The following is a 26,981-nucleotide window of genomic DNA, read 5'->3' on the forward strand; positions in this document are numbered from 1 at the left end:
AACTACTTCATAAATCAGACTTTCCAACCTTTCTACGACGACATATCAAAGTGCCCCTGGAAACACGTCACCACCACGGTCACGATCGGTCCGGTCTTGAAATGTTATCTACCGCACAGTAAATATGCAAATACGCTCCTTTCAAGGAAGCTGATATTTCCAGACAGAGGCACTGACAGCTCGCCCGTGAGCCTCGTGCGACTGCGGCGGTGTTTGCGGTGTCACAATTAAAAATACGCTGCACTCAGGACAATAGGCGTCTGCTACTCGAAGGAGAAACCTTGCCAATGCACTTTGATGTGCGAGGAACCGACTCCAAACTTGAAAGGAGCTTGATCTATATTTACATGGCTCAAGTTCATTTCTCTCAGGAATATTTGTTCCAAAACAAATTCTGCTGATGGAGAATCACGTGGAGATCTACAATGCAAATGACGCAGGGCTTTTGTTGCAGTACGACTGATATTTTACAACTGAACGCTACGGAACAGCATAATAAACTGGTTAAAAATGACAAAAATCGATGTGGAAACAAAAAATTATTTCCAGAACTGCTAAGAAAGAAAGCAACTTTATCAGCTGCTATCAACTTTTATCAACTATTATCTGAGCAAAGATACTGTATATTCACAGGGCAGTTTATGGTCAAATGATGTCACACTGTTCTTATTCCCTAAAACCCCTCTTGTGGAGCCTAAAGGCTTCTTTATACTTCAAAACGGATGTACATACTAAAAGGAAAAATCCGGGTCTCAGTCCCGGGTCAAATGACCCGGCAATAGACCCGGCTTTCAATCGGCTCCACCTCCAATCGGCTCTGATGTGAACTGGGAGACCGGGTCGCCCCGCTTATTTTCCGGAAATAGGCGGGTCAACATAGACAGGAATATCAGTGTTTCATTCCACCATGTCATATCTACTTTAGAATCTAAAAGCAGAGGTTATTGACATTTTCCCGGATGAGGGACGGTGAAATGTTGTGATTGTGGGGACCACAGCCCCCCCAACTCCCACGCCCACCGTCGGTCCCCTGCCGCCGAAGGACCGGCGCACACACCGGCAGCATGGAGTATCCGTGCACGGGTGCTGCATGCTGCTTCTACTGTAGTGTTGGGTCGTTCATGAACGATCCGGCTCAAAAATTTTTTTTTCAAGTTTTACAGTTTTATGTTGTTGTTTGTTTACGTTCCTGTCTCCTCTACTGTTGTGTTTCCAATCACACTGGGACCATGACACGCCCTTTTCCAACGTGTTTGTGACATCGAACGTGACGCACCAGAAAAAAACGGCATTTCTGCCGGCAATGGGAAAGGTGTCAATCGCCCATTCTTAGCGGGTTGACCCGGGCGTAAATACCTGGGTCAACCCTCTAATTTGGGTGTGAAAAAAGCATTAGTTGCTTCGCAACCTTTACTCAGAAGGATTAAGTTTAAGTGACGATTGTCAACTCATTTTCCGCCAAACTCTTTTTGAATTCAGATTTTATTCTGTTGTTTGCAGACTGTTTCACAAACCGGCCAATGAACATCCCTCACGCATGTGCAGTGGAAGCTCTGAGGTGGGGACATGAGCATCTGATGAAATGTACGTCACAGGGACGCAACAGATAAATTGGCCGTAACCACATTACTTATGAAATTACTTTCAGTGGGGAAAAAAATACAACTCCTCAATAATTAGATTTTCATGAATAAGTTAAATTCTACAAAATCCATATGAACTGTGTGGGGGTTTCAGACAGCTCTCGATTCTCTCGCTTTCTCTCATATCTTTCCGTAAATCTCTCTCTCTCTCCCCCTCGTATATATAGCCTGTGTTCCTCTGGAGCTGGGAGCAGGGAGATAATTGATCAATCATGCTAATTGAAGAGCCTGGACAGCTCGCCCGCCATGGCAGATGTGCCAATTTGCATTCATTACGCCAGAAATGAGCTTTAATCACCTCTGAGGCTTTGATTGACAAGATAAACACCCCTCCATTCCCGACGCCCAGGTCCGCTCACAGTCCAAGACTCTCCACAAAGGACATTCTTCATAATGTGTAATAACAATAATATTATATTTTGTCTATGTTTTTAATAAAGATGCAATTAAATCCTCAATTTAAGTCTATAATCTGTATGGTTCAGATAGTAGGAGCGATAAGAAATAAGAACGATCATTAGGTGTGATAGAATGTAATGTATGAATGGGTTTTCAAGGGTCGCATGTCACAAATCTCAGCAACATTTAATTAATGGGAGTGATGAAAGGGTATCATTCAAATGGTAAACCGCTGAAGAACTTCATACCAGCCGTGACATTACACCAATGGTCAAAATTTGCATATCTTATTGAATGATGATATATTCCAATTTTTAACAATAGAAGACTGTGATAATGAACCAAAAACTTAGCGGAAGTATTTTATTCTTATTCAAATCGTTATTCAATGAATGGGGCTGTTTACCATAAATATTTACAAAAAATCTGACGGAAGACAAAAGGTTTTCTTAGCAAAACAAACAAAAAGAAGCACAATCTCCCCATGAATGCCGCAGCTATGTTAAGATATATCAGGTAGGACATACAATGGAGCACTTCAAATGAGCTCCCTATATCCACGGCAGTCCAATATTTTAAATTAACAGGGCAATGAAATTTAACTGGAATTGCATTTCCCAAATTGGGAGATTTCTTCAAATAAAAGGTGTTCACTCCAAAGTCAATTCCATGTGCTTATATCTGATCTAATCAACCGTCACATCACTATATACCTTAATTTTAATAAAACGCTCAAAGAAAAAAAAATAAACTGTTGCCAAATAATGCCTGTGAAGTTACTATCCAATTTCATGGTATCTTTTGAAGACAGAGACGTCTATGTGGCCGGCCGAACAGCCTAAGATTATAGAGGAGTTGGAGCAAAACCTTGTTACTTCCAGTAGGAGGATGAGGAAGCCTTATTAGATTAATCTAATGAGCGACAGCAGCAGTTTCATTTGGGGAATGAAGCGAATTTAATAAGAAACACAACAGCAACTGCACTGCAAAACACAGACTTATACTCTCTTATATATACTCTTTCTCAAAGTGAAGGATGGAATACTGACATATTACAAAGCGTACTATACTGTATTTATCTTGAGGTAAGACTGATGCTGAAATTTGCTAAAAGCCTTTTGAGAAATTCATATAAACTCTAATTGTATTGATATATCTCCAGTATTCATATACAGTACATCCCATACAGTATATCCATCTATATTTATGTTTTATACCGAGAGTCATACTAGCAGCCATACTTGGACCTCATCCTGGTCGTAATAAATTTTTGTATATTCTGTATATTTGGTTGTTTTTCATTATTTCATTTGGCAATTTTGTTTGCAAATTTGGCTATTTTTGCACATTTGGCTAAATTGGTCCATTGAGCATTTTTCCTGCCAATTGTCTGTTCTGTATTGCACCAATCTTCACCACGCTAAATTCCTCATATGTGAAAATGTACTTGGCAGGTGAACTTCACAGAATTATTGATTCTGATCTGATTAAGAATCTGCAAATGCTTCCCCAAAGCCCTGAGTTGGCCACAACACACAAACACACACACACACACACACACACACACACACACACACACACACACACACACACACACACACACCCACGCACGCACGCACACACACGCACACACACGCACACACACAAGCTGTGGCCCAGGCTCTGGTCCATCTGAAAAGCCTGTGCGGCCGCCCGCCCTTCATCTGCAGATGGTACGACTGGGCAAGAAATGTGACCTTTGATTTGCTTCCTCACACGGAACGAGGATTCTACGCTGCCCCGGTGGAAGCTGCTGCTGCTGTCTAGCTCTTTGCAAACAAGGAAAATGAGCACATGATTGTTTGCATGTCAATTATGGGTTAAATGCAATTTAAGAATTTGTGCAGTGCCCGGAGTAAGTGTCCCCATGTGAGGCGCATTTCAGCAGATAAGCAGAGCGATAGAGAGAGACAGAAGGGGGGGGGGGTCAGGGGGTTTCCCATCATCACCCATGCATTCTCTCTTCTTCCCTATATCGCAAGAGGACCTATATGGTGCAATGTTGTGCTACATCCTACAAATCCTGTATGTTTCACAGCTAGAAAATATGGAGATTGCTTAAAAGCTGTCTTCCATCTTGAGAGAAACGGTCACTCTATCCCAGTATGCAACAATTTAAAGCAGCATTTAGCTATTGTCTTCACCCAAAATACCCATGGCTACTCATGCTCTCTTCTCTTTGACAGGAAAACAACGGCTATTGTGCTGCTCCCTCAAAAGTCAACAGTGTTGGGTTGTGCGGCAGCGTTTCTGAAGTGGAAGGCCTTCCGTACAGGGCTGGTTACTTCTGCTCTGCTTCTTCACTTCTGAACCCTGACCACATAGCCGGCAGGCGGAGGGGAATTTGTTCATATCTGCACAGATGCTGGCTGAGCGAGCAGGGACACAAGCTGCATTGTTCTCGCCTTCCGTGTGGCAGGGCAGTCTCCTTGAGAGTAGCCGGAGGGGCTAAGTGGGAAATAAACAGATCACAAGCAGTTTGTCCTGCAATTCAGTGGAATAGGTCCCACTGGTGCTCCCTGGGCAGATATTACACTATGTCCTGGACCCAGTCATACATAAATGTGTGGGAGCCAAATAACTCATTATCACTCATTTCACGACTGGAGTTGTCGTATTTGCACGCTCAGGATTTACTTAAAATAAGAAGGCTTCCTGAGTCGCGACAAAAAAAAAAAAAAAAGAATTTGTGGTCACTGTTACATAAGCAAGGAGTGTATGCATGTATTTTTTATGGAGGTAAGCCCCTGCTCGGCTCTCAGGGCCCCTGATGAAGCGCTGGCAGCATGTGCCTACGAGATGCCACAGCAACTCTTTTGCAGCTCCGCCAAGCAAGTAATTCACAAGCAGCGGAATCATGAATTAAAGATAACCGGCCAAAGCTGACTCTTTTATGCTGCATGTAATTCTATTCATTCCTCTCGGTGAAAAAAAACCCAAAACACACTGAACTCTTCAATCTTCACTCATCTTAAACCCGACATTTCTCTTTTGTTGGGTCCGTACACTAGAGAACAATTAATCACTGGACGTGCGCCAATAAAAACACGAGAGGATGATGACGTGGCCAGTGTGAAATTTGAGGCAAAGTCCGTGTTTTCTAAAACATAAAAAGAGCCCTGCGTCAAAAAGACAAAACATCAGAGGCGGTCCACGCCTGCATTAAGTCCTGGCTATGAGACATGCAGCCTAGATTCATGTGATTTGAATATGTTTGTGTTGGGATCAGCTTTCAGAAGGTTGTGTCTTTTGCCCGTGTTTTTTTTTTGGCGAACAGGAAAGCAAAACCACAAGTGCGTCATGGAGAAGACATTTGGATGAGGGTGTATCTCTATTCATTCCCATTTACTTTTCATTGGCACTTTTGGCGAACAATTATGGAGGCCGGCCAAACAAGTGGCTTATTCTTCTGCTAATGCTCAGGCATGCAGTGAGAAACTAACTACCGGGGGAGACAGAGTGTTTGATGAGCATCCTGGGATTTCAACATATAACAACGATAAGAAACACGTTCCACCGCTGGGCCACGGCCTGAACCACGCGCCTCTTGTGTTTCCCAACCTTTTTTCGACAGTGGCACACTTCTTATCACAAAATCCTCCCACGGCACCCCACTATGTGTGGAGTAGGAGAGGACTGCCCTGTTCACCACTGAAAACATCCCAAAACGTCCCCAACTGTGCTTCTTAGGTTATTATGGCCTGTGTTTAGTCGTGATGTCAGGCTCATGAGCGATTTAGTTCGTAACAAACAAATCCTCGAAAATACTCAGGAGTCGGTCTGGCAAGAGTCGAGGCCGCAAACTCAACATGGTCACTGAGGCATTTGGCATAATTCATGTTGAATGTGACTGATTTACACTTTGCATTACACCAAAATAAATAATATTTACATAACCAACTGTTCTGACTCTCGTTCATCGTTCACAGTCGGTCCTCCCTCGCTCATAGTGCATCACACCAACTGAATCAAGCAAACCAAGAGTCTGAACAAACAGACGAATCATTTCACTGAGCGACTGGTCACAGACCGATTCAAAAAGGAGACAAACTTTCCATCACTACTTATAGTTTCAGTATGAAACGTGTTGGTATTCTGGCTGGAATTGATGAATTTGATAAATTAGCACAGCCTTGCCATTCTTTATCTCGCAACACAAGACAACACAAGATCTGATTTCAGTGGAAATTAATTGGGAAAAAAACGCTCGTCTGAAGCAATGGGACAGAGATAGAGGCACCGAGGCTGAGCGTTGCAGGTACAGTATCTGTGGAAAACAGCAAAGCCTTAGCGGTCAGTACGAGCTGGCCTACGTGGAGATAGCTTTGCACGTCAGTTGACGTCCTGGAGAGGAGTTGAACTTATCAGGGAGCGCAGACCTCCTGCCCCCTATCTGACCAGAAACAAACTGTTTCCAGCTCCACACTTTGATAGAAGCACTGGTACAACAAGAGCTTATGCCAATTGTTTCCGTTACTTGGAGATCAAATTTCATATATTTCCTAAAGAATATATATATTTACCGTAGCATAAAGAAGGATTATATCATAATAAGAAACGTCGAAATGTGCTTAATCGAAGAAAGGTCCGTGCGTGCGTCAAAGCGGCGCCAGGACTCACCTCCACAATGTCAGAGTTGGTTCTGCTCTCGTGGGGCTCGTTGTACTCTGTGTATTTCAGTAGCACTTTGTCCATGTCTGTGCTGGCGTACTGGAACAGTTTGTTAGAGCTGTTGAAAATGATGAGGGCGATCTCACAGTCGCAAAGCACGCTCAGCTCGTACGCCTTTTTCATCAGGCCAAACTTCCGCTTAGTGAAGGTAACCTGAGGGGCACAACAGAAGAAGAGAAAGGCAACCGTTACCTTGAGGGGAAACGGCATTGGCTGGGTGGATGAATGTATGGATGAATGGGTAGACAGACAGACAGACAGACAGACAGATAGACAGATAGACAGATAGACAGATAGATAGATAGATAGATAGATAGATAGATAGATAGATAGATAGATAGATAGATAGATAGATAGATAGATAGACAGACAGACAGACAGACAGACAGACAGACAGACAGACAGACAGACAGACAGACAGACAGACAGACAGATAGATAGATAGATAGATAGATAGATAGATGGATGAATTACAGTAAATAACAGTTAAGTTTCTTTAGCAGCGTTGTTTTGTGGATAACCCTGTGGTGTCAAGGACGCTTTAGGCCTAATCCATGCAGAAAATACTAACAACCATGAAATGTATCGAAGAATCGGTTACACCACTTGTCTTTAAACAATATAAAGACAAGACTTACAATAAAAAATGTAAACTTATTTCCACGAACATTGACAATAAAGGACAATCTCACCTCATAAATATCATAACTATAGCCAGAAGACATATTCCAAGCAACGTCTCAGTTCTCCTTCAGTATTACTGTAACAGCGTCTATATCTAAAATGTGCCTCTGGGGCCAGAGGTCAGGGTCGGAGGCACAGCGCGGCGAGCTGAGTCAGAGCTTTCTGCGACAACAAGGGCCCATACATTACTTCAGCCCCTGACTCCACGTTCCATGTAGCCAAATCCATTTCTGTTGCGCTGCACAAGCCCTGTAACGCGACCCCTCGTATGGGACTTGGGGTCATGCATCACTCCCATCGAAACCCAACACTCTCTGCAGAGCGGCTCCATGTCCAGCGTCCCTGCATCCCTGTCCCTGTGGTCGCCTCCGCTCCAACACATGTCATTATGTTACACCACCTCTCTGCACTGTGCTGCTTTCCCTCTCTCATGCTGGAAATATCATTTAGAGGCAGCCAATTTAGGACTGCAGACAATTTTTTTCTCCTCCTTGGTTTTTTAATAGCAGTGTGTTTCCAGGAAACACATATTTTGAGAAGGTGAAATTAAAATCACTTCCTCTGTAAAAGAAAAATAAATGAGAAGGCTTCATGTTGAAGTGTACAGTACACGGCCGGATGTTGTGAATGATTGCACATGTGAAAGCTGTGCTTAGAGCCATGGAGTGCATGTGTTCTCCATCAGTCTCACTGACCTACTAAAAAGAGGAGTTGAGCAGATGAGCTGGCTTTGTTCAAGTTGAATTGGTCACAGCTTGCGGCTACCCTCATTTAAACCAGCATAATGCAGCATAATCCCACGGCTTGTACGGTACCTACTGTATGTAACCACTCAAGCGGTGGGGGTCACTCCGACTGTGAAAAATGAATTTCAAATCATCCACACAACAGGTAATTACGTTCCATTATTTCCCGCTCTCCACACATGGAAGCCTTCCCTTATGTTCCTGTCTATTCAGCGCACCGGCGTCAAGTGAAATTATCTGAACAAACCAAATAGTAAGATTATGTTTCTTGACTTTAAAAGGACACTGGTTAAATGAAAGGGCGGCCAAGTGTAAATAATATGTTCAGTCTCCAAACCCTGACACATACTGTAAGTGTTACAACAAATATGAAGGAAGAGCATTCATATGATTCTGTGCAAGTCATTCTGATACTGCTCCAATAACACGGAGGATTGATGCTTGGGGGCAAATAAGGGAACATGTTGAGACCAGAGCTCTGGACCGTGCAGGTCCTGCTTTTGTTGGAGAAAAGTCTCCCCTGGTCCATCAGAGACCAGATCCTGGACCATGGAGGTCTGGTGCCTGCTGCCGGTGAAGAAAAGTCCGGGTTCATCTTCAGGTGCAGCCGGCCAACACTGGCCTCATGTAACTTAACACCAGAGCTGCCAAACCCCGTCCACCGGCACACCAGTTTGCATATTTTGTTTGTATGCTTAACCATCTGGAAAGCGGCAACTGTCATGAGGGGAAATGATTAACAAATTGTGCGCTCTTAAGCAGATGAATGTGGCCGTTAAGCCACGGCGATGTCACCTTTCAGCAGGAAGCCCGGGGGGTGAGGCAGGCGCTGAGCAAGGGCTTTGTTCCACCTGGATGCGTGGCACAGTGCTGAGTGCGGGGCTGCTGACCCAGGCATCGCTTCATTTCACCCTCAGAGACTCAACCCTGACCCTCAAACACAGCCCCGTCACCGAGGGCCAGTCGCTGCCGGTGTACCAACCCGAAAAAAGGTGAAGAGGCGAGCCGGCCCGCCCTCACCCAGTGCTCTTCATCCGCTGAAAATAATTGACCATTTTATTAATCCTGCCTCTCGCAGCATATGAAATCTAGGAAGTGCAGCCATCGCCCTCGGTCAGAGTCGCAGTTCGAGAAGCATTCGGGCCAAAGGGCCTCCACACCATCGCCCCCACCCCCACCCGCCAGGTTAACTGGTGAGACGAGGGAAAACCACAGACATCCTTGAGGTCACGAGGGAGGTTTGACTGGATGGAGATTTTCTACAGTCTCCCATGTCCCATGTCTCTGCCATGTCAAAGAGACCCACAAAGGCAGCATATGTGCTCTTAGGAATTTCAGTTGCACAGTTAAAAATGTATGTGCAACCAATGCCTCAATCCATAAAAATTACCAACGGTGCCTTGAACCTCAGCGACACGGTAGAGCTGTGTTAAACCGCACGGCGGCGGATCGTTACAGTTCTCCATTCACACCTGTGGGTGTGAGACATCGCGCATCATAACATGCAGGCATTGGGAAATAATTACACATCTTCAACTTTCCTTAAACTGGACTTTTCTGACATTTCTTTCATAATTATAACGTGCAGAATAGCAGCACAAGACGTTAAACAATTTTTTTTTTTCCACTTTTTCACCATTATCTCACAACTTGAAGCCAGGGCGCTAATTCAATTCTTACACGAGACTTCCGACAAATTTAACCCAGGTGACACCGTCCACGCTCAGTGTCGAGTTTGGTAAAGGAGAGTTTAGTTGCGTTACGCTTGTTACCCAACCAGGAACTTTTGTAATAAAGCAATACAAGCACATACTGGAAAAAAAAAACACTGATATACAGAAGTAGACACACAGAGAGGATGGATGTGTCAATCAAAAAAATCTATCAATGTCGAACCCCAGGCAGAGACTCTAAGATGACAAACAAGACATCTGGGGCTGAGATTGATGGCAGAGCACGGAAATGGCAGACGACGCCTGAGTCACTAACACCTTCAGAGGAGCGAGGATCTAGCAGCCTCTTCCCAGAGCTCCTTATGTCGGCTCTGACGATCCCCGTGGCGGGGAGGGGGAGTGGGGGGCCTGGCACCAGCTGGCGGACTGACCCAGGCCCCGTGGCTCCTGCCCTGGCACTGCAGTTCCAGGGCCTGGAAGGGCCTGCAAGGGCCTGGGTCTCGCCCACTGTCTACATGGATCAGCTCTCAAACCAAGGACAGCCCCAGGATGTGTGGGGATGTGAGGCCATCAAACAGGTTCTGGGTGGAATTGACCTTGGAACCTAAAGAAAACCCGACCAGAACCCGTCTCGTAGAGTCTTGCAGGGTCTGGTCGGGTTAGTTTTTGTTGTTTAATTTGCATTGCCTAGTGATGGCTCTTATCAATAATGTAATTACTAAACAAATGATCCGTCTATCTCGGGAGACATTTTACTTAATGACAGTTATTATTTGTAATTTCCTCCTGGGCTGGATCCTGTTCCCTCTTGCCTGTCTTTTCAATCTTAGGATACTGAGAGTTTTGCTGTGTGTTTTGAATATTTTACCCCTGGAAAAGAGATCATGAATCTCAGTGGGACTTCAACTGGTTATGTTATGTTTTAACAATTGAATACAAGCACGTTTTAATACCCAGTTGCCTCTTTTCAAAAACACTCCACATAGTAGCATGGCAGCAGTCTATGTGGAACCAAGGGTGAGTGATTGTCTGGAGCCACCAGTGGAACAGTTTGCACTCTACTTTTAAGTATATCTTATATTTAAGTAGAACTCAAGTAGATGTGATGCAGCAATATGCTCCATCACATATGAAGTTGTATAAAAGATGCCAACTACGGTTCTCCACTGCAGACCTTGTGTTTTCAATTTCATTACCATGTCCTGTATACAGTGATTGATTTTGATTCTGAGACGTGTATGCATGTACGAATTTTGGCTCATTTCTTAATGCATGTTGGGTGTGCAGTTGACTGACTTGCCAGCAGAGAACTCTTTCGAATTTTGAAATGCCTACAACTGAATAATAATGTTGATGAAAACTCACTGTGTATGACAACTCTGCCAGCTGTGGGTTTAAAATGTAACAGTTCTCTGTTCTCTTCATTAACTATGAACAAGCGTTTCACCTGTCAGAAATAATGATGACCTTTCAGAAGTTCACTAATGGGCAGGGACAAAAAAAAAATGGGAGGGATGAGCAGCGTCACTCCCCAGAGAGAAAGAGAAAGCGAACGGAGCTCTATGCCCAGAGGCCTTGATGTGCCAGAGCCACATCCAAAATGAGCCTCAGCAAGGGCAGAAAACCCTCCACCCAGCAGCAAAATCATCAAACTTTTAATGACTTGGGCAATTACCCCCAGTGAGCCTGCTTAATGGCATCCAGAGGACATCACCACACAGCGCTCACTAGGCTGGAGCAGCCAACCTGCCCCCACCCAAAGCCAGCCAAACAGGGCTAATGTGCAATACACGTTCTCCATCATTATTCCTCTCTCTCACTAGGTAGAAAAAATAAAAAAAACCCATACGTGCCGGTGGCAAACTGCGCCACGGGCTCCAACAATGTTATGCTGTGCTCTCCAAAACCGGCCACAACGTCGTCAAGCAATGACAATTTGTTTTGATTTTTCATCTCTAGTCGACGTTCAAATTTGTGGTGCACCTGAGTCAAGAACCGCTGCCATCCAATTCAAACAGTGCCAGGCCAGCAGTCCTACACATAGGCATTGCATGACATAAGACCACGATTCTTCATTCACAATTATTTCATAATTATTGTGCTGAAAAGACGCCGGAACGCCAGCAAGACACCGTGCATCGAGGAAGTTGGCAGCACCCGTCTTGACTCCCCTCGCTGCAGACTCTCAGTCTATTTGTCGTGATGGATTATGCGATGGCTGGGCTTCTCAGTCGCGGCCACGCTGTGCTATGAATCCTGAAAGGTCAACAGCCCTTCAGAAGCGCTAGCAGTGATAACGCGGAGAGGCCCTACCGTCCCCACACAATAGGCCCCATTGCCATATTATTTAATTGGCCCACTTAAGGCCTTCTTTCATTCTAATACCATGAATACAGATAGATAGCGGCGGAGCGAAAGAGATAAAGATTCAAATTGTCGCCCCACAATAGGGCTCATATACTAATGACTATTCCCCCCCCGGCGAGGAGCACGCACCCCAGGGAGACGACGCTGAGCCTCAAAACACGCACACACACACACTCTCACACACACACACACACACACACACACACATACACACACACACAGACACACACAGACACACACACACACACACACACACACACACACACACACACACACACACATCACGTTATACCAAAGCTTTATTTTAGCATGTCGACCCCTATTGTCACGGTGGATCCTCTGCTGAGCCAGCTAAAGCGAGCCGAACACAAGTCCAAGGGCCTGCGCTCCGCTGATAAACTTTCCTACAAATGATGTAGTGTGACACTTCAAATCTGATGCGAACACCAGAGTGGGAGAGACACATTAATAACACCGCGCGTCCGGGCTGCTCCGCTTTTTCTGGGAAACAATGGTGGAAAAATTACCTCCTGCGTTCCCTGGGTTTACGGGTTTCGGGAGGTCGGCTCACCGTCCAAGCACCGAGAGATTTAGTATAATTTCCCTCCGTCCCGCCGCCACTGCTCCCACTTCACCGCGTGCAGAGAAGAAAGGAGCCAGCAGACCCTCAGCCCGCCCTGTTGGATCCCACTCAGATCAGCTGTTTTGGTGATAATTGGCCCTTTGCGCGGTTTCAGTTCTCACTTGTCTGGTTCTCGCTCCAATAATGGTCAGTGAGTGGAGCTTCAGCACGGGAGCAACACAACCTTTCACTTGATCAAAAGCTGCGAGGAAGCGTATGTGGCATTTTCAACAGGGTTTGAACAAGGTTTGTGCTCCCCAAAACGAGCAAAACACACACATCATGTTTGGTATTACTCATCCGCAGAAAAAAAAATATATATAAAAAAAAAATTACGACTGCTTTACTTGGCTCTGGGCTCAAGCATTGCACAGTGTGGCTAGAAAACGTTTTTAAAAAAAGCAGTGGGCACACTTGTCCTTCTATAGATATCCAGGCCTGTTCCAGACAGACCCGAGCTGTGTCGCACAGTGTTTTGCTATTTGGAAGTTTATATTTATCAGGAGCAGACGGGGTGAATTCCACTCTGCGGCAGAGGACGGAGGCAAAGAAGTGGCTGCTGTGTCTCCCGCTGACCCGCCCTGCAAATGAGAGGGTGTCGTGGTGCAGCGGCGGCTCCTAATTACTACCGAGCGGCCGCGAGCGAAATGAGGGCCAAAAGCGAGGGGCCCGGGCCCGGCCGGTGCCACCGGAACCGAGGGGGCGGCGGGGGGGGGGGGGGGGGGGGGGACAACAAGCCCTGCAGTGTGGAGATGGAGACTCCACTCCACTCCACTCCACTCCACTCCGCTCCTCCACTCCAGCCGTGGTTCACTCCCACGCCACCGGGGCCTTTATGCTGCCTCATCAGCTTCATCCCCCCTGAAATTGCAGGGTGGCGGGCGGGATCGTGTCTGTAAATACGTCTACGCCGAGAAAGTTAGTAATGTCATGGTCCCTGTTTAGCCCGGCTGGGAGTTTGGGGGAGGGAGGCAGGGAGGGAGGAGGGTTAGTCTGGTCAGCTCCTAGCCATTAACTCCAGTTCCAAGGCCGGAAGAAGACCAGACACACCCTCACACAGGTATGTAGTGTGTCACATTTTGAACAAAACAACCCACTAAAAAATAGATGACAACACCCATTTTGATGACAAATTGGTTCGTAATATGAGACCTTTGAAGCCGCAATTGAACAAGACAAGCAAGACAGAATTTTGACTTTGGTCATTTCTACCATGACTTAGGCATGACATTTCATTTATTATTTTATTTTTCTATTTTTTATTTAATATAAATTAAATAAATTAAAAATTAAATTAAATTATTATTTAATTTAATATGTTTAATATCTAGGTTAAGCGTGATAAATCTAGCATAATACAATCATATTCTTACATTTTGAATATATATATTTTTTTTTTCTTATTCGTATATCGTTTGAGTAGGAAAGAAAAGCAAAGTTACCCAACATTAATAAGCAAGTGGAACTCTGCAGAGGGTGTATAGTAACACAACACTATTGTAAAAATGATCTGTATCGGTCAAGGGTCGAGCCTACGGTAAACGGAAAACATGAAAAGGCCTGTTCTGTTAAGCTTAGACAAGAGGAGAAAACACGTTTCATTTTTCTAAGGGTGTGTGTGTGTGTGTGTGTGTGTGTGTGTGTGTGTGTGTGTGTGTGTGTGTGTGTGTGTGTGCGTGCGCGTGCGTGCGTGCGCATGAGACAAGCTCGGACGGTACTGACCTGCCTGTTCCTCTCGTCCATGATCCGGGCGATCTGTATCTTTTTCCGCCCCATGGCTGCGTCCCGTCCCGTCCTTCTGACACCTCGACAATCTCAGAAAAACCACCGAGCGTTCCTGCTCCACTCTCCTAGCACATCGTACAACACTCTTCTATCGCCGTCTCTCTCTCGCTCTCTCTCTCTCGCTCGTTCTCGCGCTCTTCGCTAGCTCGCACCGCAATCTGAGAAAAAGAGAGGGAGAGGGAGAGAAAGAGAGAGAGAGAGAGCGAGAGAGAGAGAAAGAGGGGGAGAGTTAACATAACAGTGTGTGATGTCTCCTCAGGCACATCAAAGTCCTGGAGAGGATGAGAGCCACATGATGTCTCCTCATCTCTGCAGCTGCTGCGGAGACAGCAGGACACGCGGCCCACTGGACGCACGTAAAACTGGACAAGTTGCATATACAATTGGAGGAAAAAACATTTCCTTAAAAATGTAAAAAAAAAAAAAAAAAAAAAAAGTTTAAAAAAATAATGTAACGTAAAATGAAAGAAGGGCCCCGACAGTAACTTTGAGAGGCTGTTGCCAAGTTGGCAACATATTGATCTTATATGATTATGAGCCATGTTTCAATATTAACAGAGAGCACAATTTCCCAAGAAAGGGAAAAGCATATTCACAAACAGATGTGAGTTTTGGTTTTATTTAAAATAGACATTTTTAAACAGGCCCCGGTCACTCAAATAGTGACCGGGGCCTTTATTTACCTCCACCACATAGGGAACCAGGCCTTTATTGGAAGCAGGCTTACAGAGGCAGGTTTTTATATCTAATTCCCTCTGTTTAATGAGTATATTTGATCATATTTTAGTATGAATTTGAAATCCAACTTCCGTCTGAGTTCCATGCCGTGCAAACACATGGATGGTGATGCAAACACATGTATGGTGATGCAAACAGATGTGTGGTGGTGAAAGGTGAAAAACCCTAAAAGTCGCACTTGTGGTGGTAGCAGACCGGGGAATTAGTTTTCCAAGTTCGCCTTGAACGCACCACTTCCTTGGAGCGCTGGAGAGCGGCAGCTCTCAGAGCGGGTCATTTGCATCAAGAAGCGATCTGCGATCTGCTACGCAGCAGTAGTAAATGGAGTAAATGAAATCATCTACAATAAAAACACACTGTTTTTGTTTGCTGTGTTAAGGAGCAGAGCTCCGCACCAGAACAGCGCTGCAGCTCCGATCACTTTTTCCCCCGGTCTGTATTTGAGGCAGGCCTGTTTGTTTGTGTGGGACCATGCCCCCAACATTTATTAGAGGCTCAGTTTTTATTTGAATAGCGGTTTATATTTGAGGAAATATGGTACGTTAACAAGCTGATTATTGCCTGATTATGACATTTTCAGTTTCTAATCAGACACAGAGGTATATAACCCTTTGGGGTTTTTTTACATATGAAAAGTGCTCAGGATGGTTGACAATGGACCATATTTGTAAAAAATACTAAATATGTTATATTTTCAATGTAAAAGCTTTAAGGTTTTGTATTTTTCAACAAATACATTTCTTTAACGGACTGAAATTAGATGGTAGCGTCACCCTACACTGGGTGACAACAATTGTCCCTTTAGCCGCTGACCAGCCGTGTCATTAGAGATACTGATGCATTCTGAGGTGGCAATCTAGGTTACCTTAGAACATAATTAATATATACTTTGAACGCTACCCTGTAATATCTGATTATTTTACTGATAATACAGTGAAAAACATTATTGTGAACAATCAGGCTTTTTCTACCATTTCCACCTCAGTTCACCTTTACCAGGCCACTGGGAACAGACAGCTTGTTGGAGACAAAGTCGATGGACCGTTGGTCGCAGGTACAGTCCAGCAGTATTCCTACCTCCTCCTCCACCAGGACCCCATCTCCCCATCTCTGAACAGCTAACACGTTAAGGACGGTGGGAGGTGGCTCCATAGGGGCTGGAAGAAGACCACGCCTCCCGCGGGAGACGCCTCACTCCGCCCTCTCCTCATTTTCCACAGGAGGAGAGACAGCGGCGTCTCCCCGGAGGAGCATCCATCATGGACACCCGACTCTAAACACCTTACTGCTGTGAGCACGGAACCAAGGAAGATTAGGAGACAGCAGCAGTCGGTTGTCAGCAGTTAGGAGCTGAACGGGCCTCATTCCCACATGGCGGCGAACATTAAAATGACCGGTTCCAGCGGCACACGGTCATTATGGGTTACAGATGGACTGGCATTATGGTGTCTGGCTGTCTGCACGCTAGGCAAACCTGACTGAGATCACCGAGGTGACTGCCCACGCACGGCTGTCCAACACTAGGAAAGTGACTGCACACACTGCCGCAAAGATCCACCCCCCTCAAAAGAAAACCACTTCACAACAACCCAGAGAGTATGACAACACTGGGTTTTTAGTTCACCGTATCAAAGTATAATGGCGCTTTTGCAGATGCATGGGTTCGGGTCAGACCCTCAAACAGGAGGTAGAGGAGAAGAGGAGGAGTCAGCAAACGGGTCAACAACGAGTCGAAAAAACCTTTGAAACCCTTTATTAAGTGACAACGACGAACCGACGTTCACACAAGCACATGCCCATGAATAAGTGAAAACACTCTTTCAACGGAGCCACGATCCGGAGGAGCCCTGGCATCGCAGCGCTTCCGGGAGACCTCAAGTCCGGACGTATAATGCACCCTGACATGACATTTCTCTCATACAAATACGAAATGACAAGCTAAGTGCGGCGTCAAAACTCCAGGTGCGCCGCACTCTCGGATCACCAGCCGCAACATCTGAAGCCAAAACCCAAGTCCGAGTCTTGAGAAAACTGGAAAAATACCAAAAAAAAATAAATATAAAAAAAATGTGTAAAAAAAAAAAACATGGATACCTGCGTCGGTTCTGAGGACGCTGGAGGAATGACTCCGATCGCCGATAACACAACAGCGGCTCAGGGATTACGCAACGCCACCTCCTCGCACCGCCGCCCACGCAGCGGTGTCGAAAAAAAGGGCGGGATTAGGAATCAGGATGACATCTGTACTAAAACTGTTGTCTAAGGTGAAGCGGGAGAACGTGTTTGATGCGCGCTGCTGCGGTCGGTGTTGTTGAGGAAGGGAAGCGGCGTGGAAGAGCGAGGCGTGAATCATATGCTGAGTGTGCGAGTGCAAGGTCTGGGTGGCTGTGGGTGTGTGTGTGTGGGTGTGTTTGATCGTGTGTGTGTGAGAGAGAGGGAGGGAGAGAGAGGAAGAAAGAAAGAAAGAAAGAAAGAAGGAAATAAAGAAAGAAAAAGAAAGTCCTCCACTACTGTTAGCTGCTATGTGCCTCTGTAATTGTTTAATAATCATGCAGTTAGTAGGTATATTTGTTGATATAATAAACATGAATAAATATATAAAATATAAATAAAATATAAGAAAAACAAACATAAGTCGGTCTGTTCAAGACCGATCTCAGTGAGTTCATTGACTTAATGTTCATACAAAACAGAGGCCTCCTCAACACTGTGTTTTTGCGTATCCTCTTCTTTGAAGACCTTGATACCCTACACCCCGCCCGCTCGGATATTAAAGCGCTCCAGCCTTTCTGAAAGGTGCTTACCAAACATTCGCACCCCGGAGATCAATGAATAGGGAATAAATGTCTCCATAGAAACAAGCACATCAGCTTGACACAAAAATCAGTGTGACACGTCCCCCAGGACGAGCATGTGATGGCTTACTCACAACCTTACGTTGAACGTACGTGCATGTGATGTTGGACTTACTCAACATGTCACGCTTCTGCCTTTTTCAAGCCTTTTGGTCCAAAATGATCTTCTGCGGGTTGGCCCAGCGAGGGTCGTCCAGCGCCAGACTGTGTCTGTCTCCCCCTCCTCCCCCGGAGGAGGGACCGCCGGGACACCGGGAAGCTTGGTGGTGTCGTGGGCGGCTCTTTCACACTCAATAAAGCAAGCTCAACTCCCAGTGTAATTACTCCCCGCTGTGCATCCCCCGCCCCTCCACCCGTCAAGCCACAGACGTGGTCTCGCGGCTTCCGCATGCCGTACTCTAATAAAACCTTCCAAAGGAAACAGGTTTCTAGGTTTCCCTAAATTGACTCAGATTAACCTAGTTGTTGTAGAATGTACTCTACGTCCTGCCAATCAACAGCTCTCGTACGTCTAGAACCCCTTTTATCAGACACGCCGGGTACTGGCGAAGGGCAAACGATTTGCTCACAGCGACCAAACCTTTGAAATGACTCACGAGTCGGGAGTCACTGCTTAGCTCGTTCATTTTTTTTGTTTGTTTCTTTGGTTTTGTTTGTGACTCTGTAACCGCAGCCAGGCGCAAAGGCATCCACTGAATCTCCACTGGATAACGAAAGGCGTAGAGCACTTCGTTGATATTGCATACGACTGATTAACACTTTGCATTCCACCAAACCGACTCTTCTGACTCTCGGCCGTCATTCAGGAAGTCAAACCAACAAGGAGTCAGAAAACTGAACGACTCCTTTCTACCAAGTGACTCGTCAAATACCAACTCTCAAAAAAAAAAAAAAAAGAGCACAAACTTTTCCTCGTTGGCCAGAGCCCTGACAGTCTGGCTTCCTGCAGCGAGCCTCGGACTCGGACTCGGCCTCGTAGCACAGGCTAGGGGCGGGCGAGACTGCTGCTTCCTGCCCCCACACTTCCTGTTATTCTGGAAGCTTCTCCAGACTTCTACAACCGCCGGGTCCCAGGGAGAGAGTGGGAGAAGGGGTGAGGAGGGGGGAGTAGCACTGCCTCAGGGACACCCTCTCCCTCTGATCCCTCAGTACCTTCCTGAGGGGGGGGCTCAGACTAAACAACGGCAGCTCATCTCCTGTGGCTTCAGCTTGTTATGTTTACTGGGAAGGGTCATTACACAGAATGGAAGACGTGCACGTCTTCAACCGCGTTCGGGGGCTTTCTCTTTCACTTTACAGGCGAGGGACTTTTTACCCTGCTGTGGCCAAAGCTGATGGTGTTCCAGACCGATGATGCGCGGATCACGCGAGTAAATAATCAACCCTAATGTACTTAAGTACATTTCTCAAATAACCCTACTTAGATAAGTTTCCACTGTAAGACTTTCCACTTTTACTCCAAGCAAATATCTCTACTTGTCGCTTTACTACGTTTCTACATTCACAGTTACTTTGCTTTTTTGGTGGGTTTTATCTGATATTTTAGATATTTATAGGTGGAAAAAGGTACAGTAGGTACAAGTACTTTGAGTATAAGTACTTTAAGTACTTCTTCCACCACTGTAAATAATAACACCTCAGACTTGGTGCTTTTCAGAGTACTTGAAAGCGCTTCACGTAGCTGACATGAAAACAAACAAAAACTTTTAAGAAAAAAAAAGACAAAAACTACGCACGAGGGGAGGTGAAGGATGTTGGTTGGAGAGGTGAGTCTGGAGGGGTGAGGTTTGGAGGGGTGAGGTTTGGAGGGGTGAGTGGAGGGGTGAGGTTTGGAGGGGTGAGTCTGGAGGGGTGAGTGTGGAGGAGCGTTGGGAGGGTTGACTGGGCAGGGGGGCTCCTCCTGACGTGATGAGGAAGGGCAGACCACAGAGAGGGGGCGACAACTGAAAAGGCCCCGTCGCCCTGGTTTGAGGGGCTGGAGCAGGAGGGGGGAGGAGGTCTGGGAGATAGGGGGGGGCCAGGTTGGTGAGGGCCTTGCGGGGGGGGGGGGGCGGCCTGTGTTTGACAGGAAGCCAGCGGAGGTCTCAGAGGACGGGGGGGCGTGGTCTCTCTGGCCTGGGTTTGAACTCACTGGAGGTTGCCGTGGGCTTTGCCGGCGCCTCTGAGCATTGGTTCTCTGCTTCTCCTCACATCGAGGACCCTACATTTGACACACGTCGGACCAAGGACCCCGTTGCATAAGATTTTGTCTCTGGTGCCCTGATCTGAGAACTCCTTCATTGTTGGATATGATTTAGTCCAAACTTCCACACCTGTCTCGACCGCAGTTGGGGAATTACCAGTGAAACTATGAACCGAGCAGTCATGACTGAACATTCTCTCATAGTGCTGATGTCTTTGTCGACAAGATCACAGCCAAGCTGGAACCTCCCAAAGGGGGCCCCTGGGCGGTCCCCGGACCTCACGTTGAGAACCGCTGTGCTTGATACCACAATCGCAAGAGTCAGATGTTAAAACCTTCAAAATCGACCGACTTCGAACCGGCGTTACCCAGTTCAGTGTTTGGACGGGAACTTTCAGAGTTGACCCAAACCTGTGATCTAAGGTCCTTGATTATTAGTTTTGAACTCAAAACGAAAGACGAGGTAGAGAACTTTGATGATTTTGGATGATTTGGATGATTTGGATGATTTTGATGTGTACCATGTATTTGAAAACGCAGACATGCAGATTCCTTTCCCTGTAACTACGGCGACATGAGTCAAGAGCTTCATGGAGACATGGGGGGGTGATGAACAGAGAGGACATCTTGATGATCAGGTGGGAGAAAAAGCGCGTCATTATTCCGGCACCGAAAAAACCCAATCTCGATGAACTAACAAGGCATAGAACACCTGTTTATCGGAGCCGCGCTGATTTTCCGGCGCTCTCCGAGACGACGCCGCCGAGCCGGCGCTCGCAGCTGCGGCGGTGTGAACGTGTCAACACAAGGCTCATTTTCCACTCAGCTCCTGATAGACTGAGGGCACGCAGCCGAGCAGCCTCATTCCACACTTCTACTTATGTGTTTCGGCAGAGAGACGCCACACACTGTCAGTGCGACAGGAAATGAATATCGCTCTCTTTGTTCTCCCCTCTCCTCACGCGGCGCTCTACCTGGAAATGGGGCTGCTGGCCTGGGGAGGGGGGCGTGCCAGCCCCTCTCTCTTTCTCGCTCTCTCGCTCTCTTCCTCTCTCTCCCTCTCGCTCTCCCCCACCTCCATCCCCTTGGTGAGAGGATGCTTATCTCCCGTTCCAGCAATGAAAGGCAGGATTGCGGCCCCGGCAGCATCGCGAGCGTTAATGTGTCATGATGTTAATCTGACACACGGCTGATGCCTCAACATCCCGCTCTCCCTTTTCTTTCGCCCCGTCTTTCCGCCTTTACTCTCTCCTGTCTTTCCCCATCTTTGCTCCACTCCACGCAACACATACCCTCACCTCAGTTTCCAAGGCAACTAATGAGATATAATTAATAAGATCTATCGCAGGGGCGTGTGAACGAAAAGTGAGAAAGCGGCTCTGAGAAGGCGCGAGGAGGGACGGCAGCGGTGGCGGCGGCGGCGAGCCGAGCTGGAACCCCTCGCTCTGCAAGGCGTCGCTTGGGGTGGCATTATCTCCCAAAAACAATGACTCCAAGCACACATTAAAAAACACAGAGAGAATTCAAACGATTATGATAGGAACACCGTGACAGTGTTAAAACTGTGTGAAAGACGGTGTGAAAATCCGATCCTACACAATTTCCAGGAAACACAGCCCCTGCGAGCGGAGGAGAAGAAGAAAAAAAAAAAGCTGATTTAAACAGATTCTATAATTAAAACCGGCAATTCTAAACAAAACAAAAACAATCCTTCTGGTTGAAGATGCTGTGCAGGGATGTCATTGAGGACCGCTTTCGTCTTTGTTTTCCCCCCGTCAAGTAATGTTGTTTTTCTCTGTGTTTTTTTCATGGCAAATCAACTCGAACCAAACTCAATCAGATGAGCTATACATTACATTGGAATTCATTTCACCTTTATTTTGGCAGGTGGGTCTCTTTGAGATTCAAAATCTCTTTTACAACAGAGACCTGGCCAAGAAAGCAGCGGACAATGTCAGTGAGTACATACAAACATGAGGCATGAAAGGGAGTGTGGTACAATACAAAACAAGTAAAACCTTTACAAACATTAGCTCCATGACCCAGAGTTTTAAGCCTTTATTTCAGTGTATTCAGAGGGACACACTCCTGGAGGTTCAGGGTGTTTTGGAGCTCGTTCTAAGCTGACGGGCCCGGGAACCGAAAAGATTTTTTTGCCAAACTCAGTTCTCACCACATGTCCAGTGAACTTTGGACAACATAACTAAATACTGTAGGTAGCAATAGATAAAGCACTGAAGCAAATCAAAAGCGAGTCAGAAGTAAAGGTAATGTTTGATTGTCAACATGCACGAGGAGGTGACGAGGCGGTACAGGAACAGGCAGTGGCTGGAAAAAAAACAGCCTGCAAGTGGTTAATCTGCCCTGATGACGGTTCACACACCCCAGCCCTCCACCGACCAGGCTGTAATCCCACATCGGATCGATGCAAGTTCAAACAATACTCCTCCTCGCCAGGGCTGGAGGGGAGGGGAGGGTGCTACACATGGGGACCAGGCTACAGAAAGCTACTTATCACCTCCAAAATGACAAAAGAAAAAAGGAAAAAGAAAAGTGACTGAGAAAATGTCGCTCTTGGAAACTGGTCTGGACGGAAACAATACCAGGTCCCTTTGGGATCCTGGATTCAGGACACGTTGCAGGACAGGAGGACAGGTTGACAGGGCAACAGGGGGGCTGGGGACAGGTAGACAGGTGGATAGAAAGGGCGACAGATGGACAGGTGGACAGGTGGATGGACAGGTAGACAGGTAGACAGGTGGACAGGTGGACAGGGGACAGGGCACAGGTAGACAGGTGGATGGAGAGGGGGACAGGTGGACAGGGGACAGGTAGACAGGTGGATGGACAGGGGGACAGATGGACAGGTGGACAGGTGGATGGACAGGTAGACAGGGGGACAGGTGGACAGGGGACAAGTAGATGGACAGGGGGACAGATGGACACGGGACAGGTAGACAGGTGGATGGACAGGTGGACAGGTGGACAGGGGACAGGTAGACAGGTGGATGAACAGGTGGACAGGTGGACAGGTATCGTCCTATCCCTATCAGCATTGAGAGGACAATGGCGAGCAGGTAGACCCAAACCTAAAAGGAGGCGAGGCGCTGACAGCGCTGGCAGACACACTTCCTGTCAGGGGACGGGAGGAGCGACACAAGGTGACTTTGAGTGAAGCGCCGTGGGCTTCCAGCAGAACATTCTATCGACATCACATTAATATCGTGTCTGTTTCATAAGTGACTTAGCGACGTGCGCTCTGTGCGCTGCCCGGCTCCTTGGAAAAGAGGAAAGAAATAATAATAAAAGAAAGGAAAGCAGACATGTCACCTTGGCTTCCGAGCAAAGAGCGGGGGATGTAGAGTCGGAGGCGGTTAGACGGCGGCGCTAAACTGCTGATCACGAAACATTTAATAAATATCACAAAGAGGAGAAAGAAGAACCACCCTCCCCCCCACCCCCTGCTGACTTTTACTGGACATGATCAGTTACATGATGAAGTACTAACTTAACACATTTATGTTTGATTGTGCTTGTGTGTGTGTGTGTGTGTGTGTGTGTGTGTGTGTGTGTGTGTGTGTGTGTGTGTGTGTGTGTGTGTGTGTGTGTGTGTGTGTGTGTGTGTGTGTGTGTGTGTGTGTGTGTGTGTGCGTGTACGTGTGTCAACGAACATGTTTAAGGCAGAGAAAGACTGAGGGGGAGAGAGAGGGAGAGAGCGCGGCGAGGAAGAGAGGGTGAAAGGGGGGAGAGAGGCTGAGCCAGAGAGGGAGAGGGGGTGAGGCGGAGAGGAAAGCAGAGCGAGAAAAGAGGGGGAGGAGAGAGGGAGACAGGGGAGAGAGACAGAGAGAGAGAGAGAGAGAGACAGTGGCAGTGGTAGAGCGAGCCTGGCTTTGTGTTGGCGCCGTAGGGGAGTAATGGCAGCGGGACAAAAAGACCCCTCCTCTTCCTCCTCTTCCTCTTCTCTCTCCCACTCCTCCTCCTCCCCTCCTGCTTGCTCCCTCCTCTCCCCCACCCCTCCCCCTCTTCCTCCTCCCCGACTCCTCCTCCTTCCTCCCCCCCTCTTCCCTCACTCCTTCTCTTCCTCCTCCTCCTCGCACTCCCTCTGCTCCTCCTCCTTCCCCGCTTTTCCCCTACTCCTCCTCCTCCCCCTCCCCTCCCCCCTACTCCTCCTCGACCCTCCTCCTCCTCCTCTTCCTCCCCCTCCTCTGCCCCCCTACTCCTCCTCGACCCTCCTCCCCATCCTCTTCCTCCCCATCCTCTTCCCTCTCCTCCTCCTCCTTCTCTCTGCTGGAGTTGTAACATAATTACTGCTGGGACTCGTCTATTCCCCATGATCCATTTGCGTCAGTCAGGTTCTCGGGCTCAGCCAATGAACGGATTCTCGGTTTCTCAAGGATAAAGAGATGACCCTCTCCTCACTGTTATATCCATTTCATGTGGAAAAGCTATTCTCCTCCTCAAGGTAAATCCCTGGGTACGCACACGACACACACACACACACACACACACACACACACACACACACACACACACACACACACACACACACACACACACACACACACACACACACACACACACACACACACACACACACACACACACACACACAGTTAACTTTAATGAACTTTTTACGATAGCTGATGCTAACTTCCTTGTGAGGGTGGTAGTGATGAACGATGTCTGGTTGAACATGGCGGTGCGTGACCGGTAACGACTTAGTTGGTTTGGTGGAGCTCCAGGGATGACAGTTTTCATTCATTGTTCTAGTCGTTCATATTTACGTCCAGAGAGCGTCACGCTATGACACTGGACGTGACACAGCATTCGTCTTTTTGACTTAAAACGAATGAGAATCAGTTTATTCCGCCTGGTAAATTTTCATATTTGTTCAATTTATGAGGTTGGAAATTTAAATTTAAAGTTTAACAGCCTGAAAATGTACATTTAATTTAATTTAAGTTAATTTAAAATACAAATATAAATCTAGCCAAGCATTCAAAATCTATGAAAACAGCCTATTTCCTGTGGTTCTCAACACACTTTAAGTGGACAACGTTGCTGTGAACAACCTGTGTGTGCAAGTACAGTACAAGTTACAGCCTGAATTCTCCAAAACAGTTTTGTCAGTTACTTATGAAAAGTTCAGGACGAGCATTTGTACGTTTTTGCAGCCGATAAGCACTTCCTGTTTCACATCGAGCGTTGCTGATATGGCCGGAGAAGACGTATGTGAGCAGTGTTTTAGACCAGTAGGTTCCCGTTCTATTAGGAGTGGTGATATTTTACTCTGAATAGGTTAAATAAATAGTAAAAATGATTGTGTTTTTAACTCTTTCTCAAACACACACACACTAAAAAAACACATGCTCCAGCAGTGGACCATATTCACAAGTATCAAAATGATTTTGACAGATACCTTGATTTCAATAATATTAAAACCAAAGTATCATCAAATCGTCAATATTATTGATTTTCATGATGACCATTGGTGCTTTCATACAAATTCTACACATAATACATTTTTGAGAAATAATCCTTAGTAATATGGATATTATGACCAAGCAAGAAGAAGCATTGATTAGAACATCTAGAATAGTTAACAATGTTCAGATCATTTCATAACTTTAACGTAATGCAGCGTTAAAGACAATATTGAACTATATTGTGATATTACTATATATATATATATATATATATATATATATATATATATATATATATATATATATATATATATATATATATATATATATATATAAAAACCTTTTTTTAACCTTTTTTTGGCGAGGTCTCAAAAATGAGACCTAGCCAGACAAGGTCAACTAGAGCATCAAACAGATAACAGCACAACAGCAACAAATCACAATAGCAACAATAGGGACAACAAAAATACATTAAACAATACAGTCCATAAGCAAGGCAGCGATATTTAGTCACATGTTAGTTAATTGAAGCAACTACAGCTAACAGTGATCGCTTCCATTATTCTATGTTTAAAACCATTTAAAGAGATAAGGGTCTCAGGTTTGAGCTCGGCCTGTAGATTGTTCCAGGACCAAGCAGCATAGTAGAACAGGCTTGTTGTGCCAACCTCTGTTCTGACAGAAAGCACTTTTAAACTGAAGCCATTTGTGCGACCTAAGATTGTGACTGCTTTGCAAAATGAAAACTTCAGCTTTAAGTAAATAAAAAAGGAACATTTTTCATCATCTCATAAATTAGACTGTGCCAGTGTTGCCATCCCACCGTGCTGCATGAGGTACAATGATGGGTCCTGGAGCTAGAATTAGTGACATAGCTCAGGGCTGAGTGATACAGGGGGTCTAGTTTGCACAAGGTGGTCAGTGAGGCAAACCTGTAAATAGCATCACCAAAATCAATCCCAGACAGAAATAGTCCAGTATGTAAGAGTTTTCTTGATGCCATAGAAAAACAGGACTGTGTACAGAAAGCCCGCCATGAATTTTAATTTCTCTGCAAGATATGTTATTTAAAATTTTGACCTTTGTCCAACCAGATTCCCAAGTATTTGTAATAGTCAATGGACTGAATAGAGAAGGCATCAAGTGTATTG

The 26,981-nt window shown here is 46.1% G+C and overlaps 1 protein-coding gene across 2 annotated transcripts in view; it reads right to left on the bottom strand.

Moving 5' to 3' along the window:
* The window catches only part of mef2aa (myocyte enhancer factor 2aa), a 79,555-nt gene that overhangs the window by 36,993 nt on the left and 15,581 nt on the right, over positions 1–26,981 (bottom strand). For both annotated transcript variants that reach the window (XM_080002229.1, XM_080002228.1), the window contains exons 3-4: positions 14,567–14,787; positions 6,702–6,905 (exon numbers count right to left, since the gene is read on the bottom strand). In XM_080002229.1, the coding sequence (XP_079858355.1) occupies positions 6,702–6,905; positions 14,567–14,620 (258 nt within the window). In that variant the 5' untranslated portion in view covers positions 14,621–14,787. The remainder of the gene's footprint in view (positions 1–6,701; positions 6,906–14,566; positions 14,788–26,981) is intronic.

The sequence above is a fragment of the Zeus faber genome (assembly GCF_960531495.2).
Source record: "Zeus faber genome assembly, chromosome: 6".
NCBI classification, from domain to species: Eukaryota; Metazoa; Chordata; class Actinopteri; order Zeiformes; family Zeidae; genus Zeus; species Zeus faber.